The sequence below is a fragment of the Crotalus tigris genome, unplaced genomic scaffold, assembly GCF_016545835.1.
Source record: "Crotalus tigris isolate CLP2741 ecotype Arizona unplaced genomic scaffold, ASM1654583v1 scf7180000017568.12009008, whole genome shotgun sequence".
Lineage (NCBI taxonomy): Eukaryota > Metazoa > Chordata > Lepidosauria > Squamata > Viperidae > Crotalus > Crotalus tigris.
The window spans coordinates 4,887,729-4,908,950 of NW_024096478.1; the positions used below are offsets into that span (position 1 = coordinate 4,887,729).

General features: G+C 41.9%; 1 protein-coding gene across 1 annotated transcript; it reads left to right on the forward strand.

The window, feature by feature from the left end:
• The first annotated feature begins 1,583 nt into the window (after window positions 1-1,583).
• Window positions 1,584-18,724, forward strand: BOD1 (biorientation of chromosomes in cell division 1). Its single transcript, XM_039352064.1, has 4 exons — window positions 1,584-2,001; window positions 6,262-6,386; window positions 14,800-14,996; window positions 17,902-18,724. The coding sequence occupies exons 1-3, from the start codon at window positions 1,810-1,812 to the stop codon at window positions 14,993-14,995; spliced, it is 513 nt and encodes a 170-aa protein (XP_039207998.1). The 5' UTR covers window positions 1,584-1,809; the 3' UTR covers window position 14,996; window positions 17,902-18,724.
• Window positions 18,725-21,222: the final 2,498 nt, after the last annotated feature.

A 21,222-nucleotide genomic window follows, 5' to 3' on the forward strand; every position in this document is an offset into this window, starting at 1 on the left:
TTTTTTTAAGATCTTCTCCATTGTTCCTTTGGGGAAATATATTCTGCCTTTTTAATATTCCCCAAAATATTTCTTTCTCTGGGTTCTTTCCAGAGTTTAAAAACCAACAATGAAAAAATAGAATATGATAAAATAGTCATGGTTCTTGGGAAAAAAAGAGTAACATCATAAATACTGTGACATTCCAAAATAAAACATAAGTAGTTTTCGAAACCACCAAAAATCTCTTTTGATAGAAATAATGAGTAAAACCCTATTTTGGATAACAGGCCAGTCTTTGATTATCAGGAATGAAGTTAAAATTGTAGCATATTTGGGACTTTTTACATATAGTGGGGTTCTCTGTATCTACAAAGCACTTTATCCAGGTTGTGCCCTAAGTAAGTACTTGGCTATTCACTTAAGTGACCTTATGGGGTTTTCTTTTCTATTTTCTTCTTTGTGCTTTTAGGTCAGTTTTTGACTGACCTGGATAAGTCCCTGTAGTTTCTTGGAAGGATTATTAGGTGATTTGCCATTGCTTCCTTTTTTAGGGCCAGGAGGGAATACTTGATCTAAGGTGACCCACTGGCTTTGTGCCTAAGCAGAACTAGAACTCATGGTCTCCCAGTTTCTAGCCTGGGCCTTAACCACTACAAACTGGCTGTCTCGTTGGGATTTACTTTCATACAAATCTGTCTGCAACTCCATGGGCCATTAATAAGACTTTATCAAACTTCCAACTGCGTATTTCTTAATTATCATGACAAAGCTATCAAGTGTCAAAGTTTTCCCACACGCTCCTGCAGTAAATTGTGTTAATTTGCTCAGCAATAATTTTTCCCTCATTCATTTGGTGGGAAAAAAACTATCTTTAAGAAATGTTATTAGAGAATATAATGTACTGGTAGTATCCCTTGTAGAGTGTGACATGGCAGATGGGACACAGGAAGCAGCTTAACTGTCATCTTGGTGTCTCTCCATGGTGTCTTCCTCCCAGATGATTGCCAATTGTATTTTAGTCATAATATTGCTCTGGGCATATCTGTACAATAATATGAAAGAGTGCAAAAATGATTCTTCTGTCCACCGATAACATTCAAGGGAGTGTTACGCATTTTGGGACTGTTGTGTGTACTAATACGCGTCCTACTAATGATCACTGCAGCCTGCTGTAGCTTCGGGTTGCTTCAGCACATTCAACAAAATAGAGCAAAGCTATCTGCAGAATAATTTTATAATAAAACGTCATTCGTGCATTATCTCGAAAGATTGGCAAGTGCTGGCGGGGGGTGGGGGGATAAAGGAAGGACAATAAGCACTATAGAGCTCTGAAGTTAGTTCTAGATAGTAATGGACTACAACTCCCAGTATCCTTATATCATTCCTCTATCTAAGGGGATGATGGCAGTCATAGTCTAACACAACTGGATGACGGGTACTCTTGTAAATGTGGTAGGACGCGAGCTTTAGAAGACTATTTCTCTGCCTCCGTGCAGCACCGAAGTTTTTCCCCAACGCTGCATCACAAGTAGCCCCGCCCGCTTTCTAGCCAGGCCTGCTCCTACAGTACCCAACATCCCCTCGCCTCTCCCTGCCGCCGGGTGGGGAACGTAATAGACACGCGCGATGGTCGTCTTTGCCTTGACAAGCTTGCGTGTCCCAACCTGCGGCGGGAAACGGTGATGCAGAATTCCTGCGACCGCCGTATGAACAGCGCCAACAGCTGCTGCTCTTTGGACTTGTGCTGCCCCCGCCGCCGCCGCCGCGGCGTTACCTCCTGCCAGGAGTAGAAGGGCAACGCGGCCCCGGGGACCCGCCCGGGGGGGGATGGCGGAGCCCGGCGGGGCATCCTCAGGGGCGGGCGGAGCTGGTGGGAATTCGGCGGGGCCGGGCGGGACCGACCCGGCCTCACTGCCCCCTGGTGACGCGCAGCTCATCGGCCTCATCGTGGGGCAGCTCAAGAGCCGCGGCCTCTTCGACGCCTTTCGCCGGGACTGCCTGGCCGACGTCGATACCAAGGTAGCGCCTTTCTTCGCCTGCGCTGCACGATCCCTCTGCTGCCATTATGGGAACCTAAATAAACCCCTTCCATAATTTGAAGGCGGGGAGGGAAGAAAATGTTTTGAGATATTGAGAAAACTTCGATACACACGTTAAGTCCATCCTATGGGGCACTTCCAACCAGGGCAGGTATTGTTTTGCTTCGGGGCGGAAGTGGGGGGAGGAACGATAGCAACTTCCTTTTGTAGATTTTCCATATTTTCTTGCCCTTTCCACCTGTTTCTTCTCGTTCCTCCCCAAACAGTCACTCCAGTTGTTTTGGCCAGGAGCTGCCCGACCAGAAGCAGCCCCGATCACTAGACAGGCTGTGCTGGGCACGGCGATCTGGATTTGGAGGGAAAACGGGGACAAGGGCATTCTTAGTGGTCTCTGCAAGTAACAATGGTCTGTGCTTTTAGCTGGGCTCCTGTTTGATTTGAAGGTGGGCATCTTTTCTCCTTCACATCTGGACTGATCACTGCATAACTGTACTCTATTTTTCAACTAGAACAGCAGAACTAATCTTAGATAGGGTGTTGTAAATGAACAATTAAAATAAAATTGTAAGCCCATTGGGAAGGTGAGCTTTTGTCCTCTTTCAAGGTGCAACTCAGATTCTTTCAGTATGGTCACTGGTGAGACTTGAAATAGGAGACATTGAGAACTAGTGTTCTGGATGTGAGAAGTTGCTGAACTTTGCATCATGCTAAGGTGCAAGAAAATGCTACATTAAATCTTACATATTAAATTATTATCATAATTTCCATAGCCTAACAATCATGTAGGATCAGACGTCTTAGTGTTCTTTCTGTGCAAAGTAAATTTCAGTATAGAAATCACTGTCTCCATAATAAAGGATTGAAACTACTAATTTGGTTTGCAAAAGTTACCACATTGTCTAACTATCTATGCACATTCTTGATCGGCATTTATACTGTAATGTGGATGGGGAAGGATAAAATTTTGTAAAGTTGTCCTCTTGTTGTAAGCAGCCAAATAAGTTATTGTGTATTTGAGTCAATGCATAAACCTTAGGTTCATAGTTATTTACTGTAATTAGATTAGTGAGTTAATTTGTATGTTGCCAAATCCAAACAGATTCAAGGCAGCTACAGATCTTAGAAAACTGATGGCAGAAAAAGACCCAGTGGTCTATCAAATCTGCACTTTGAGTTTTTTGTTTGTGTTTTTATTTTTATTTTATTTTTATTTGTTTATTCATTTTATTGGACAAGTAAGGAAATACTTTACTAAAACCGAGCTTTCGTTGGGAACTTCCAACATCGTCAGGGTTAAAAGCCAGTTAACAAAGATGACTTAAATAGGTTTAGCTAACATTTGCATTTGGCTCTTAGACCGCGTCACCGGCCCTAGCTGGTCAATTTCAGATCTTCTTACCTGCTCTTTCATTGTCAATACATGGGTTTTTCAACACCTTTATATCATCCTCCCTTCTGATAATATTTACTCTCATTTCATCTTTCCTTCTACTGCGGGTCTCGGGGGCATTTGATTTTCTCTTAGTGCTGTCATCCGTCCCACTAGGGCTCCAGGTACTTTTTCCTACCCCCTTTAATTGTGGATCGATGTTTTCTCCCTGTTCTGTATTCCCCTTTCTCTCTTCCTTACCCATACGGGTAGTGCTTGTCCGAGCGCTAAGCACTTTGGCACTTGTGCTCCCATCCCCCACCCTAACGTTCTCTGCGTTAGCCATCTTCAATTCTATCTGTTGATGATCATTACTCCTGTCCAGAGCGGGCTTCCCACGCTCGCCCGGGGAGAGGTCTAGCTGCGAATGGGGACACCCTTAATCCATGATTTTCTGCCCATCCACAAGAAAAGCTCAGAATATATATTTAATGAACAAATAGACTGTTTCAGGATCAAACTATATGGAAAGTTTATAATCATAAACTTTAACTCTTTTTAATTTATGATGTACAGTAGTTCTATCAGCATTCTGTAAAAGTTAGCAGATTAGATGATGCTCAAAATTTGTTAAATCGTGTTATCTATTAAAGTTTGTATATATTCTTGAAACTAATCAGGTAAGTATTTTTAAATATAAAAACATTGTCATACTTTTATGAAATGAATATTAGAATGTAAGATTCCAAATCTAAATCTTTAAATTTGGGGCCGGTATACTAGCCGGCAATGATAAAGGCTGGAATTCAGCCATATATAGAATTTGCATCCCTGCTCTAAAGTTCTTTTGATATATAATTTTCAGAAAGCAGTACTGTATACTTTTTTTCCTCTAAATTAGGGGTGTCAAACTGGCGGCCTGCGGGCTGGACACATCACACAGAAACTGCACCCACCCCATTGCCTGCAATTGCAAAATAGTCCTGATATGTTGTGCAATGTCACGTGACGTCGCAAGTTTGACATGTCTGCTCTACATGTATCCTTTCCTTCTCTAATAAGCTACCATGTTTCCCTGAAAATAAGACCCGGTCTTTTTTTTTTTTCGGGGTAGGCCTTATCTCACCTCTGGCACCGACAGCCCCACCCAGTCGGTCCATTTCTTCTGGGACCAAAGTTCTGAAGCTGCATTCGGGCCTGCATTTTGCAGTCAGGCCTTTCCAGAAGGCCTAAGCAGCCAAGTACTGAGCTATAGTTTTAATCCATAGCTTGGTGTTCGGCTGCTGAGGTCTTGTAGAACCGAGCTACGGTTCTTGGCTGCACAGGCCTTCCGGAAAGCCCTGTGACAGAAATGCAGGCCTGGCTGCAGAAGAGGCCTCAGAAGAAGAGCCGGGCCTCTGGGGAGAGGCCTGGCTGCAAGGTAAGTGGGTGCAGGGCAAGTGAGGCATCTCTACATCCTCACCCCTGCCTTAGCTTGATTTTTGAGGTAGGGCTTATATTAGGCCCACCCCCAAAAATCAAGCTAGGACTTATTGTTGGTGTAGGCCTTACTTTCAGGAAAACACGGTATATATAACTCTCTCTACTTTCAAGTGGTTTAATGCACCCTTTGCTACCGTATTTCCCGAAAATAAGAATCAGTCTTATTTTTTTTTGCCTCCAAAAGAAGCACCAGGTCTTATTTTCAGGGGATACCTTACCTTAGGACTGCCGCAGCCAGGCCTCCCACGCCCCGACACCTGTTGCCCAAGTTTTTCTGCGGGTCACAAATCACATGGCGCTCACAGCATAAGGCTCATCCTGTCACTCACACTGCGATCAGTGTAACGAGCTGCGCAGCCTCCTGCCATGCGCGGCGTGATCTGTGCGATGAGTCTCGCACCACGATGATCCTCGCGGCATGATCAGTGCAATGAACCTTGTGTGAGCGGCAGCAGCAGTGCAATAAGTGCAGTGAGCCTCACGGCATGAGCCTTGGACCACAACTGGTGGCAGCAGTGTGATGCGCCACATGGTGTGCGGCCGCAGAAGAACTCAGCCCTGCAGCGGTCCTAAGGTAAATGGGTGCAGAGCACATGGGGCAGCTACACCCCCCCACCCTGCCCTAGCTTGATTTTTAGGCCTGCATCTAGGGCTTATTTGGGGGGGGTAGGGTTTATATTAGGCTCACCCCCCAAAATAAAGCTAGGGCTTATTTTTGGAGTAGGGGACACATGGTAATAACATTTTATCTAAAAAATCTTTACTGTTCTACTGTTTCTTCTTGCCAAATAGCAAGCTTTGCTATCATTCTTATACTTATTATAGAAGGATCTTTTGAACTTTATCAGGAATATATGGGGAGCCTTTACCAAAACTCCAGCTTATATAAATCAATACAGAAGTGTACTGTATCAGGGGAAAGGGTGCTTCAGAGGACATGGAGGCATGGATTTAACATCTAGCTGCAACCTTTTAAAGTAGACCTTTTACCATGATTGGATGGCTGCCTTCTGCAGTGAAAAAGAGTTTTAAGAACAGTAACTGACAGGGCCACTTTAGAAGCCTTACAAGCTATGAGGTATCTTTTTGCCTTCAGAGCTAAAGCACTGCATCATCTTATTTGAAGAATATTCTTTGGGTGTGCTGTTCCAAAAGAATGGATGTAAAGCATACGCTTAACAAGCAAAATGTGCCTTAGGAGGCATTCCTCTATGCTTCCGTGCTTTCTCCTGCTTGTATCATTTTCTTATGTTTCAGTTTGCTGTTAGGCTTTGTGTTGTTTTTCTTTTAGAACTGTTTGTCAAAAGTTTGACCAGGATAAATTTTTACCCCCATGGAGGATTTTATAAGAAACCTTTCAAGTTGTATTCATTATGCAATTTTGTTTAGCCAGCTTATCAGAATTTGAGACAGAAAGTGGACAACTTTGTATCTACCCACCTGGATAAGCAAGAATGGAACCCAGCAATGAACAAAAACCAACTGCGGAATGGGCTCAGACAAAGTGTGATTCAGTAAGTAGAAGGTACAAAATATAAAAATTGTTGAAGATAAATAAACCCTTATATTTGGATAGGAATTATAAGAATGCTTCCTGATGCTTTGTGTAGGCCTTCAGCTATATATGTTTTATCTATTGAGGTATTACTTAGGCACCTTTGCAATCTGACAGATGGCCTGTTTGGACATTTTGATATGGTGCAGCTATTTGTGCATCCATATGGACGTGGGCATGCTGCCCCTATAAACTTCTTAAAGAAGACCTGCCTTTTCCTAGGTTCATGCAGTAGTCAGATAGTATCAAGAAAACAGCATGTTTCAATTAAGGAGAGATGACAGAGTTTATATCAGACATGTCAAACACAAGGCCCGGGGGCCAGATGCGGCCCGCAACATGGTTTCATGTGGCCCGCGAAGCCATCCTGGAAACAGTGAGGGAATGGTCCCCGCAGCCTTGGCCCCGGCCCAGGCCGCCCGGGAGCCAATGTACAATTTTGTGGTGGCCATCTATGCTTAAACGCATTCAGTCTTGGCTCCACAAGGCCCTCTGGAAACAGCGAGGAACTAGCCCCTGGGTGCACACTGGGGAGGTGTCACCCTTTGTGAGGAATGAAGAAATGCACCATCACCTGGAAGTGGCCAGCAAATGGCCCTCGCCTACTTCACATATCCGGCTTGATGGGCTCCAGGGGAGGGGTTTCAGCAGGCAGTGGGGCGCTGTTCTCACAGCACCGAGAGGCTGAGCCAGACGGCGCGAATCCAAAAAGAGGTGCAACGCCACCCAGCCCCCAGCCTGCCCGATTTCAGCAGGCAGCAAGGTGCAAAGCTGGCGAGCTTCACATTGCCCAGCTCAGCCTCTCAGCATTGTGAGGAGAGCGCCCAGTTACCTGCCGAAACCGGGGAGGCTGGGGGCTGGGTGGCATCGCGCTTCTTTTCAGATTTGCACTGCCTGGCTCAGCCTCTCGGCACTGTGAGGAGAGCACCTCGCTGCCTGCCTACCAAAACCAGGCAGGCTGTGGGCTGGATGGCATTGCACCTCCCTCTGACTTTGCCCTCATACCCATCATGAGCAACCTGGCTAAGGAGAGCAAGCACAGCAGTAGCAGCCTTGAGGAGGAGGTAAGTGCAGCTTGGCGTCCCCTTGGGGAAGTGGGGCTGGGCTTGGTGCCGCGGGTGCTTGAGGGCCGGGCTGGGCGTTTGACCTCTGCTGCCCAGTGCTTCGGGAAGCCCGTGGCTCCATCCAGCCCCCCCTCGCATGGCCTGAGAGGAACAGTGAGGCTCTTCCAGTGGACCATGCCTTGGTGCTTGCCCTGGTCCTACCCCCTTCTGCCAGAGACCCTCAGATCTGTCCCACTCCTGCCCAGGCCCCCACAGGCCCACGACGCGAATGATGTAATGATGTGACAAGTCCACCCAGTAGGCCACACCCACTCAGTAGGCCATGCCCACCGTGGCCACACTACCCAGCCCCCCCCCCCGAGGACAACCGCAATGCTGATGCGGTCCTCAATGAAATTGAGTTTGACACCCCTGGTTTATATGGAAATCTCCATGTATCTGGTTGAATTTTCAGAGAAAGACTGAACATATAGAAAGTGGAAAAAGGGGCACATAACTAAGTCAGAATATCAGCAAACAGCCTGAGCCTGCAAAGATGAAGTGAGGAAAGCCAATGCTCAAAATGAACTAAGGCACAGGTCGGCAACCTGCGGCTCCGGAGCCGCATGCAGCTCTTTGAGCCTTCCCCTGTGGCTCCCAGCCTCCTCTGCCTTTGCAGAGAGAGACAGAGACAGAGAGAGGCAATTGCGCTTCCCTGCTTCTCTCTCTCTCTCTCTCTCTCTGTGTGTGTGTTTGTGTTTTTGTGTGTGTGTGTGTCTGTGTGTATGTGTAAAAGAGAGTGCACTCACAGTATTCTCCGAGGAGCTGAAAAGCTTACTGGGCGGACCTCCTCCCTTTGCTGCTCTCTGCAGGAAGCAGGAAGGGCAGGAGAGAGCTAGCTAGCCCAGCTAGGCTGACTCAGGAATTCTGGGAGTTGAAGTCCATGAGTCATAAAAGAGACGAGGTTGCCTACCCCTGAGCTTGTTGGACAACAGCTTGAAACTTGCCAGGTGAGCAGCAGATAGGAGGGGGGGGAGAGAGAGAGAGAGAGAGGGAGGGAGGGAGAGAGAGAGAGGAAAGAGAGAGAAAGAAAGAGAGTGGGGGAAGAGGAGTGGCAGACCAAGGGCAGATAGAGAGAGAGGGAGTGAGAGAGAGAGACAGAGAGAGAGAGAGAGAGAGAGAGACCCTTTGACATCTAAAATGAAGATAACAACTGCATATATCCTTTTTTTACCTGTGTGTGTGTGTATATATATACACATACATACAGACATATATATTTACATATACACACAACACAATACATACACACACAACACCACAACACACACACACCACCTATAATAAAGGAAAAAAAAGGATTATATGCAGTGTATTTCATTTTAGACTAGTCAAAAGGGTTTTGCGGCTCCCAGTGTTTTGTTTTGGTGGGAAACGGGTCCAAGTGGCTCTAAGTGTTTTGGGTGCCTACCCCTGAACTAAGGCTTGCGACCAAAGTAAAAAATAACAAAAAAAAAGCTTCTTTCAACATGTAAAAAACAAGAAAAAAGTGAAGGAAATGATTGGTCCATTAGTGGGTGAAAGTGGCAAGAGGGTGACAAGCAACAGGGAGAAAGCAGAACTATTTAACTCGTTTTTTGCATCTGTCTTTACACAAAGGGAAAAAAACAGACCAACCTATCAAAAATAGTGCCATAAAAAAACAGAATAGAAACACAAGTTAAGATAGGCAAGAAAATGGTAAGTGAGCACCTGTCCAGCCTAGATGAGTTCAAATCGCCAGGACCAGATGGATTACACCCCAAGGTTCTCAAGGAACTGGCAGATGTGATCTCAGAACACACTGAACTATATTTTTCAAAGATCCGGAGCACTGGGGAAACTACCAGAGGACTGGAAAAGAGCTGATGTAGTTCCCATCTTCAAAAAAGGAAAAAAAAATGGACCCCAGGAAATTACAGACCTATCAGCCTGACCTCAATACCTGGGAAGATTCTGGAAAAGATAATCAAACAACGAATCAGCAAACACCTACAGGCAAACAAAGTCATTACTAAAAGCCAACATGGGTTTGTCAAAAACAGATCATGCCAGACAAATCTTATTGCATTCTTTGACCAAGTGACAAAATTAGTGGATCAGAGGAATGCTGTGGATATAATTTACTTGGACTTAAGTAAGGCATTTGATAAAGTAGATCACAACCTACTACTTGACAAGATAGAAAAATTTGGGGTAGACAGCATCACCACCAGATGGATCCGTAGCTGGCTGACTGGCCGTACTCAGCAAGTGGTCCTCAATGGAACCGCATCTATATGGAGGAAGTGTGTAGTGGTGTGCCCCAGGGCTCTGTTCTGGGCCCAGTGCTCTTCAACATCTTCATCAATGATTTGGACGAAGGGATAGATGGGGAACTCATCAAATTTGCAGTCGACATCAAGCTGGCAGGAATAGCCAACACTCCAGAAGACAGGCTTAAGATACAGAAGGATCTGGACAGACTTGAATACTGGGCACTATCTAACAAAATGAAATTCAATGGTGAAAAAAGCAAGGTTCTACATTTAGGCAAGAAAAACCAAATGTACAGGTATAGTATAGGAGGTACCTTGCTCAATAGTAGTAACTGAGAGGGATCTCGGAGTCCTAGTGGACAATCACTTAAATATGAGCCAGCAGTGTGCTGCAGCTGCCAAAAAGGCCAACACAGGGTGCTGCATTAACAGAGGGATAGAATCAAGATCACGTGAAGTATTAATACCACTTTACAATGCCTTGGTAAGGACACACTTGGAATACTACATCCAGTTTTGGTTACCGCGATGTAAAAAAGATGTTGAGACTCTAGAAAGAGTACAGAGAAGAGCAACAAAGATGATTAGGGGACTGGAGGCTAAAACATAAGGAACAGTTGCTGAAATTGGGTATGTCTAGTTTAAGGAAGAGAAGGACGAGGGGGGACATGATAGCAGTATTCCAATATCTCAGGGGCTGCCACAAAGAAAAGGGAGTCAAGCTATTTTCGAAAGCGCCTAAAGGCAGGACAAGAAGCAACGGGTGGAAACTAATCAAAGAGAGAAGCAACCTAGAACTAAGGAGAAACTTCCTGACAGTGAGAACAGTTAACCAGTGGAACAACCTGCCTCCAGAAGCAGTGAATGCTCCAACACTGGAAATTTTTAAGAAGAGACTTGACAGCCATTTGTCCAAGATGGTATAGGGTTTCCTGCCTGAGCAGGTGATTAGACTAGATGACCTCCAAGGTCCCTTCCAACTTTATTATTATTATTATTATTATTATATGCAATATACTATATAAGTGTAATACGATGGGGCATCGGAGCATTCTTACAGGACTTGTGTTTCTAGAACAAGTGGCCACATAATGGAGGATTACAAGCAACCTCTCTTTTGAGGAGAAAATGGCATATTAGTGATTTGCAGTATTTTAAATCTCATCTTTTCTCACCTCCAGTCCCAAATAAGACTCAGTAGTTCCATCAGCTTAAAATTGTGCCGTGTACTTTTGTCCAGCAGAGTGCAGTGGTAACACACTTTTTGTACAGTTTCCTGAGTGCATACTGCAGCTAATCAGTTTAAACAGCGTGTGTTCTTTGTAAATATGTAGAGAATATTCACTAATTTAATTACATCCTGTGGTTTAAGTAAAATTAGATTTTGACTGCCTTCTGTAACTTTTTAATTTTAATATAGTAAATTATTCAAGAGAAATGAGACGAACATATTTCTATTTGAAGCATGCAGTAAAGAGCAAATAATGGATTACAGTCTGCCATTATACATGTGCTAAAATGTAGTGTGTATTTAGTAGTAGATATTTAAATCATAACCAAGAAGAAAAACAGAATAAGAAAAAGTGAACAAAATATAAAAACTATACAAACTAAATAAAAATTCAAAGTAATGTTTGATTAGTATTGCATAATAAAATGTCTGGTATCAGTTTAAGACTTTAAAACCATTATGGAATCAAGCCAATGTTCATTATTTTAAAAAGTGATCAATGTAATATAAATCATAAGAATTAACAATTAACCAAAATGTTTAATCTAAAAATGATATATTTATCAAGCTAAAGCTAATATAAAAAAACTATGTTAAGAAAAACTCTAAACTTCAGGTGTACTTCAAATCCATATGTTAGAATTTTATAATCCACAAATGTTTTCCAAGATAAATTTCATTATGTATTTTTCAAATATAAGATTATTTTTAGCAAGATGAATACTCCCATAGCTTAATTAGCCATTCTTCTAAAGAGGGAATTATATGTGATCTCTAGTAAAAGGCATAAAGAATCTTGGCAGCTGTTGTCATATTGAAAGCCAACTTAGTGTACTTAGTAGGATAGAAGTTTGATAATGTTTAATGAAAACAGTTGGCAGAAAAGAGAATTCAGCCTTTAAAGCTGTTTCATTCTGTAATATATCATTTTTCAGAATTGTTGAGCTTTACAACAGTGCCACCAGATAGAAAAATATTATCTGACCTAATTGTTGCATTTCCAGCAGTTTTTAGAAAATGTATCTGTCTTGGCAACCTTCACTGGAATAATATACCAATGATAAAATTTCTTGTGTTAATTTTCTCTACGTGTAACATTCATTTGTCTTCCATTTAACAGCAATCCTATTGTTGCATAGCAGTTGTATAGTTTAAATTCTTTATTCATTTAGTCATATCATCTTTCATTTGTTCGATTTCTAAATCATATTTCAATAACATCTTCTAAATGAGGCCAGCAGATGTTCTGAAATACGTTTTTCACATACTGTCATAACTCTTAACCATTTGCCTTGTTTTCATAATTCCTTTTGAATTATGCTGCTTATTTGGAGATATTAAAAACAGTGAATCTGATCATTCTGAAGAAAGAATTTTGAAAGATTTAATCTTTGGGTTTTTATAAGAATTAAGACTTACAGCCTGTACAAATTACTACACTTATCAAATTTTCATTTTCTTGAAAATTTAACATTGAAACAAGGAATAATAAGTCTGACCTGATTCTTTTTCTATGTTTAGATGTGCTAAAACATGCAGAAGTGCCATAATAATGTGTGCTGAAGTTCAAAGATGGTGCTGATAAAGCCCTGTTTTAAATTCTAACATGCAGACTCCAGAAGGCAAAGGACTTAAGGTTTTAACTGGCAATTTTAAAAATATTTTTTATTCATTTATATCTAAATGCCTGTGGAGATTCTTAGTCATCCAGATCATGGTTGTCCCAGAGGGGCTTTTTCAAAAGATGTTTCGCTTCTCATCCAAGAAGCTTCTTTAGTTCCCACCTTTATCTATTTATTTATTTACTTATATCTACCTTTATTATTTTATCTGCTATACTTTCAAATAAGAGCCCCCACTGAACCCATCTCAAGTCCTCCAGGCCTTAATTGAATGCAATAAGATGTGGGTGTTTCATATAAATAGAACAAGAGCACACATATTGAGCTCAAAATACAGTTCAGTTTAGTTTATTAACTTGTATGGCTTAATCAGGGTAGGGCAGAGACCACTAAGCATGTCTCTTGATTTCACCAGTGATGGTGAACCTTTTAGAGACTGAGTACCCAAACTGCAACCCAAAACCCACTTGTGCATCGTTGGGTGCCGGGTGGGTGTGGCCCATTGGGTGGGCGTGGCCCATTGGGTGGGCGTGGCTTCAGTGGTAATGGCAGACTGGGTGAGACTAAAAAGTTCAATCAATCAATTCCAACTTTGCAAGATCTTTTTTTTCCTCATGAGAAGTTGAAATTGACTGATTGATTGAATCTTTTTTTTTTTTTTTTTTGCACACGGCGACGGAGGCCTAAAGCGAAAAGGTTTTATAAAACCCAGCTGAAGGCCTAGGACTGGAGTGATGCTGTGCGTGCCCACAGAGAGGGCTCTGAGTGCCGCCTCTGGCACCTGTGCCGTAAGTTTGCCACCACTGGTATAAACAGATCTAATAATCATTTGCAACACCAATCAATACTAGTTATCCCGAATTTATTCCAAGATCCATTTTGTAAGCAATATTTATTATTTAGAGATATATTCGGTTTGGAAAACCAAGGAATTTTTAATCTGAGGCAAACCTCGATGTAATAAAATAAATGCTAAGGAAAAAACAGCATCTGTCTCGCTAATTCTTAGCTTTTGCTTGTTGCATGATTGTGAATATCCTTTTTCTTGTTTTACAATAACGTGGGACAAACTACGCACCACATAATCTTAATCCCCTCCTTTTTCATTTAATCAGTTTGGCTCAGAAATAAGATAAATGTAACATCATCAACTGACTTCTGCCTGTGCGAATCTTGTGGATACTCAAAGCACCCAGTGATGGTTTCTAGATATAATTCTGCTACTATAGGGAACTTGCCTACTATAATAGCAATATTGCAGCCTTTATCTGCACTGCATAGAGCTACTCTTGCAGTACAAGGCACAGCTTACCAAGTAGGTAGAAAAGCATTCGAGCAGATCGGAGTTCATGCCAGATTAGACCTGCCCTTCTGAAAGGCTGAGTGTCAAAGAATACTGATCTTTTTAAGTGCCCACGTAGCCTCAAAATAGCAGGTACTGTTAGTTTTCTGCCCAGGAGGTAGGGTCACATTAGGTTTGCATTTGCGTTCCCAAATGCTCTTCGGTGTCTCTGTTTTTGCTTCCTAACTTGTTATAGACATGACTTAACCCAACCAGACAGCTGATTCCCTGCTCTCTTTATCCAGTGCAGCCTTGAAGCAATGTCACTTCTTGGGTTTTGACACACTGTTCTCAAAAAAGCTCTTTGTCATGTGTTGCAAATGTTTGTTTTTGTCTTGTGAAAAAAGTTCCCATATGTCTAGACTTGGCAGATGTCAGAGCAATTGACAGTGGTAGAGCCTGGGGTGAAGGCCCCCTTTCTCTTCTTCTCACGTACCAGCCAAAAAGGTCACCTCCCTCACCCCCCACCTATCTCTACCAATGGGTGGGTTTTTTTTCCCCTTCCTCTGCTTTGTGTGAAGGCATGCTTTATTTGTTTTTATTTGCATCCCACATGTGCCCTACCACAACTTCTAACCACGATACTTTTGAAGTGATTGGGTGATCGCATCTCTGTTGTCCATTTTGCAAGCACCCTTGAAAGTGCAGGCTCAGAACCATCGGAGTTTTCTTTACAAAAGTTGGGGTGCTTCTCCTGTGTAAATGCTACCAAGAAGGCTGTCATTCTTGCCACTGTAAGGCTAATTGCAGTTGAAACGATGGCTCCGGAGGGCTGTAGGTGGGGGCTGCAGGAAAGATTTTGACAGAAGCTGAATGACTCTTTTGTCTTTGCCCCAGGTCAGGGATGCTGGAAGCTGGAGTGGACAGAATTATTTCTCAGGTGGTGGATCCAAAACTAAACCACATCTTCAGGCCACAGATAGAGAAGGCAATTCATGATTTCCTGGCTGCACAGAAGAAAGAGGACTCGGTGCCAGCTCCACCCCCAGAGCCTGAGAGTCAGAATCCTTCTCCACCCCAAGATGCCTCGTAAGGTCTGGTATTTCTATGTGTCTTTCTTTGCACACACTTGTACAAGTAGTCCTCAATTTACAACCACAATTAAGCCCAAAGTATATGTTGCGAAGTGAAACATTTGTTAAGTGAATTTTTGCCCCATTTTACACCTTTTCTTGCCGCGGTTGTTAAGTGAATCACTGCAGTTGTTAAATAATTGGTTGTTAAGTGAATCTGGCTTCCCCATTGACTTTGCTTGTCAGAAGGTTGCAAAAGGCGATCACATGACCCTGGGACACTGCAACCGTCATAAATGTGAGTCAGTTGTCAAGCATCCGAATGTCAGTCATGTGACCAGGGGCTGCTACAACGGTCACAAGTGTGAAAAATGGTCATAAGTCACTTTTTTCAATGCCATTGCAACTTTAGATAGTCACTAACCAAACTGTTGTAGACGAGGACTACCTGTCATCCTTTTGTGAACCACTCATGTAAATTAAATAGCCAAAAGGCAGTATTTGATTGTCAATTCTGTGCCAAAATTACTGCAAAAGTAGAACAAGCTGTGACTTTGAAGTCTATAATATTTGTCATTTGAAGCACTGGATTATTGTACAACAGTACATTTTTTACCAGGCGATGCAGCAATTTGGTTATTGAGTAGCTACTCAAAAGATACAGGAAGGATTGCAACTCAAATGGTCCTTGAATAAAGGCTTACTTTATTAAGAGTTCATTAATTTTGTAAAAACAAAAAAAAGTGGACCGGTCATTAAAAATGTGAAGAATAACATAGATTCATGTATAGAGAATTGTAGAGTTGTTTCAGCTGAGCCTGAATTATCTTAACTGACTGATTTCGGGTAACTTGCACAATGTATAAAGAGTCAATAGCTGTCTCTCATGTAGTTCTCATCTTGTGGGACATTGGTATGTTTTGCAGACTCCAGATAAAGCATCCTAGTGTTGGTAAATACTAGCCATTTCTGTTAGGTGCTCCATATAACACAACTCACCATTCTGAATCAAAAAATAACTACAGTGAGTTTGAATGTGCATTGGTTTGTTACCATGACGTTAGAGATCTTAGAACATAGAGAATTAGGTCTATAGTTCCTATTTTTAGCAGAGATCCAACTTGCTCAAAGACGGGAATAGGAAATTTGCCTTTTGGGTTTTGAGCTTCTCTTCTTTACCAGAATCATGAGTTGCTTGCTACTCTGTGGTCTGCATCCCGGAGAAAATCTGGCAGAAGTTTTCTCTGACTTCACACACAATGTGCATATAAAGTTCAATGCGATATTAAGGACATATCCCTCCCCTTACTTAGTCATAGAAAAAGAATACAGATTCTCTTTTAAAGCTATGCCTGAAGGCATTGGAAAGCACAATGTCTTGTTGCTTCTAGGTTTTTTTTTAAAGGTAAGTCAGATGGGGAAGAGACTCCACTTTTTAGTGTATAAAATAACTCTGTATTTTAGTCATTTGTCAAGAGAAAATACAGTTGCTAAATCCTGATACAAAATTGAGAGCATACTCCTTAATCTTTGTTTGGTTATCATAGCATATTGGCAGCTCAATCTTACCATTGACAAACCGAGTACAGGTAATCGCCAAGTTATGAACATTCCCTTAACAAATGTTTGAAGTTACACAATAAGCGCCCCCTAGTATTTACGAATAAGTCCCAAAATTACTAATGTTGCGGCATCATGGCAGTCATTCACCTTTATGCACAACCGCAGAAGCACTGCAACATTCACTCTGGCTATTCCCTCCCCCCCCCCACTGCCGTAGGAGATCTAGAGGGCCTTCGTTTCTTAGCCTGTTTTGTTACTTCAGGCCTTCAGTGCGTTCACAGAAAATGGAGGCCTAAAGTACCGCGTGATCAGTAGTGCGAAATCTCACCCTACTGATCTTGTGTGATCTCATGATACTTTAGGCCTCTGTTCTCTGCAAACAAAGGCCTGGACGAGATCTGCGGCAAAAGGCTTTCCAACTGGAGGAAAGGCCTGAAACATGAAAGCCTTCCCTCCATTTGCAAAGCCTTTTGCCATCTTTGCAAAAAGCCTTTGCTGCTGAGAACTGAGCTCCGGATTGACATGCACGTCGCTCCCGGCCTCCATTTTCGTCAGCAAAGGTCTTCAGGAAAAGCCTTTGCTGCCGAGAACAGAGCTCCAGATTGACGTGCCCATCACTTTTGGCCTCTGTTCTCGGCAGCAGAGGCTTTTCCTGAAGGCCTTTGCCGATGAAAATGGAGGCCGGGAGTGACACGCAGAGACTGGAACTTTCTCAGCACTATAATCTCGCTGCTAAAAGTCACGCAAGATTACGGTGCTGAGAAGCTTCCAGTTTCGGCACCCAAAGTGTTTGCAATCTGAGCAGACGCTTTGAGGCAGTGATTTTTCAGTGTCCATTTAGCTTGGAAACACTTTGGGTACCAAAACTGGAAGCTTCTCAGTGCTGTGATCTTGTACAGCAGAGGCTGGAGAGGAGACAGCTCGCTAGATCTTTGCAAGGTAAGTGAGTCTGGTATGGCAGGATTGGGGGGAAAGCAATTGTGGAGAGAATGAGGTATATCAGTGGGTTGGGGGAGGTCTTGGATGGTCTGAAGCAGATGGCTTATTCCATCACTAGGCCTCCCATGGCCTTCCTCACCCTGAGATACCTCATGTGCGCTCAATGACCCGCCTATTTGATTAGCGAATGTGTGGGCGAAAGCAGGGAGTGATGGTGTTCAAGGTATGCCATTCACTCTTACGAATCCTCAAGTTACGAATGGAATGGGCAGGCTCCATTCCATTTGTAACTCAAGCACTATCTGTAACCAGGTTTATGCCAAATTTAGAGCTCTTTTGTTTGGTATTAATCTTAATTAAGTTGAAGTAGCAGCTGGTTTAATGAGAGTATAGCAAAACTGATTTTTATCTTTTCCTTTTACAGTGCATTTCTGGATTTAAGGTGGCTGCAGTTTCAAAACCCAGGATGACAATTTGGCAACGGGCTACATATCTGCAGGAATACAGATTGTCAGCTATTACCAACTGTGATTGAAGAATAGGGTTGACAAAAGTCACCAATGGTTTCTGTTTGGTATGGAGGCATCAGCTAGATGTGGCAGAGATTGCTATTTGCTGAAGTAGCATCTGTTTTGCTATTTCTTTTAGGGGAATGGCTTCTTTTAAGGAGCCACAATAGGGGAAAGGGTTTCAGGTGTGATGTTAGTGGATTTGGTGGTATTGGGAAATGTAGCAATAGGAAAGGGTACATTTTTCAGTATGCTTGGTTTCCTTAGGGGCCACTGTGTCAGAATTACCCAGAAGGCTAGTAATTGAGCAGTGGGCATGCAAGTATAAAGCAGTTCAATTTACTAGAAAATGATTCTTAGGGCCTAGATCGTTATTGAATTTAAGTAATACCTCACTTGCAGTGCCTATCCAAGTCTCTCTCAACCGCAAGAATTTTTAAATAATTGGCATTTTACCAGTGTCCAAAGCAAAGTCTCTGCCAGATTTCTGGAGGTGATAACTTTCATACGTTGATGCTCAGCTCCCTTACAGTCTGATCAAAGAAATTGGCATGGAACGAGAAATGGCTTCTCCTGGGGGCTTTGCAGTAGGAGACAGTTGTCTCATTTGTGAGATTCTTCAGGTGCCTGTTCAAAGCTGCTTAGAGAGTCCCCAAAACTCTCTGATGGACATTTGTGCTCAAATATTTGAAAAACAAATATCTGAAACACTTTTAATAATAAAATATTAGAAAAAAATCTCAGTTGTGGAAGTGTTTTTATATATGGATACCTTTTTCATCACAATGAACTCATGTATCAGTTCAGTAGTATCTGTGTCCATTTCTAAGGATTTGTTAGGAATTTGAGAGAGTGAGAAGGCTTCAGAAATTGAGGGTCCTGATCATACTGTAAAGCAGTCTCTTAATACTACTTAAATAAGCTAGTTTAAAGCAATACTAGGCCAGTATGTTAGGGACTATTTGTATCATTCTTACTCTACAATAGGTATTTGTAATGCTTCATTTCACTTTCCCTATTTTTACATGCAAAAAATAATACTAGTTCTATCATTGCTAACAGCGTAGCTTAAGGATAGGGGTGTAAACTTACATTCATTCTAAATATGTTCTTCAAATTATAATAGAACTATAGTAAATTTAATAAACATTTTAGTTTTTTTTTAAAAAAAAATATCCATTATCTCCAGTTTGTAGTATCAATTTTTTGCTTTGAACATATTGAATTTATCAACTTTCAACTGAGGAATATCAAGGTAACACATCTCCAAACAAGTGGAGATGATGTCACAGCCAGGACTGTGGGACGGGTGAGTAGGCTGATCCCACAGAACCTCTCCGGAAAAGGAGAGGAAAGGAGATTACCCACTTGTGCTCTCTCCGGAAAAGGAGAGGAAAGGAGATTACCCACTTGTGCTCTGGATGACTGCTCCTTGCAAGGAGATCATGGGACAGCAGTTTCACAAGGACATGAAGAGAAGACATCAGGCTCTCAACAGCAGTGGAGTTTTTTTAAAGACAATGGATTTATTATCCCCTTTGTAATCACTTTTGGAAATTAACTATTTAACTATCTTAAGACTAATAGGGCACTTCAAAATGACAAGCAAAATCATCTGGTGTGCTTACCTTCGTTGCAGAGTAAAAGAAAAATTAACTATAAATCTAAGATTTAAAGAATTTGAAATAAACCACAAAAAGCTAAATAAGAATTTTAACTCAAAGTTATAAATGAATAAAGGGGACCACACAAATCTGGAATACTAGGACTTTTGCTATAATATTTTGGAAATAATTATATATAAATAGATAGCACTTTTGTGAGAACCAAATTGTTTAATCTAAAGCAGGAGTCTTCAGACTTGGCCCTTTTATGACTTGTGGACTTCAACTCCCAGAATTCCTCAGCCAGGCACGCTGGCTGAGGAATTCTGGGAGTTGAAGTCCACAAGTCATAAATGGGCCAAGTTTGAAGATCCCTGATCTAAAGTCGTAACAGAAATTTGAAACTTTGTGATTTCAGAAATTGGACACTAGAAGGGACTAAAGATTCCAGAGAGAAAAGGAAAAGGAAAAACAAAAAGAGAAAAGCCTGCCTTTTATTTTAGGTCAGTATCAGTACTGTTTTTATGGCTTCTGTTTATATAGTTTTTATTTTTTATCCCTTCGTTGCTAGGCCCTTAATCTTTTGGAAATTCTGCAGTGACTGATACTAAAATTGTCATTTTTAGCTTCCTGAAAGCTGTCTGAAATGTGTTAGGAAGATTGCTGTGAGTACTATCCTGATACCTTTCTGTTGTGGGGTCCTTAGTGCTCTCTGAACTTGGTTGTTTTCTTGCAGATATTTCATTAGCAAACTAAGTAATATTGGTGCTAGAAGAAAGTAGGATTTGCTCTTATTTTTATATGTTAGTGGCTTAGCCTATCGGTGTTGTTGGGAGTGTCCTTGGTGGTTCCTTGATTAAGCTGTTGTATACTGTAAGCCTGTTTATCAGAGTTGGTAGTTCCTTGATTGAGGTATTGTTTAGAATAATAAAGAACAAAAAATGAAGAATAGTCTTGTATTGTCTTCTGATGTGTTTGTGTGTGTGTATTATATATATCAGAAGACAACACAAAACCATTTTTGTTATAGCTACTTGAGGTAGCATTTATAATATTTCCTGCTCATAGTTAGAATTTATGAATCCCAAAAGGATAGTGCAGATGCTAACTTAAGTTTTAAAAACTTTGAAAATTTGCCCCTTAGTTTGAGATCAGCCACAATCCAAGAATAGGGTGGTTATTATTATCTGGAGGATTCTTGTGGCTTTCAGGGACACTGCACTGTAAATTATGGATAGCTTCAACTATGCCAGCTTCCCCACCAGATTTGCTCAAATTTGGCCAGATTAGTAATGGAGTTTCCTAGTATTATGATACTGGGACACTTCAAAATCGCCTTTTCTGGATGCAGAGTCAGAGGTGGCTTTGGAATGTATGTTCACCATGACAACCATAGACATAATTCAGATTATTGAAGGCCTAATGCATAGCAGGGGTCTCTAGAATTGTTTTTATGTTGGGATTGTGATAAAATAATTTGGATATGGGGAAAATTAGGATCAGTCCCTTGTCATAATCAGATCACTTTTAGATGGCTTTGAAGTTCTCCACAGCCGTCTTCCATTTCAAGGAGGTAGGACCTATTAGATTATTCCACCCAAGTGGATCTGTTGAGAAGGAGTTTGAGATTTA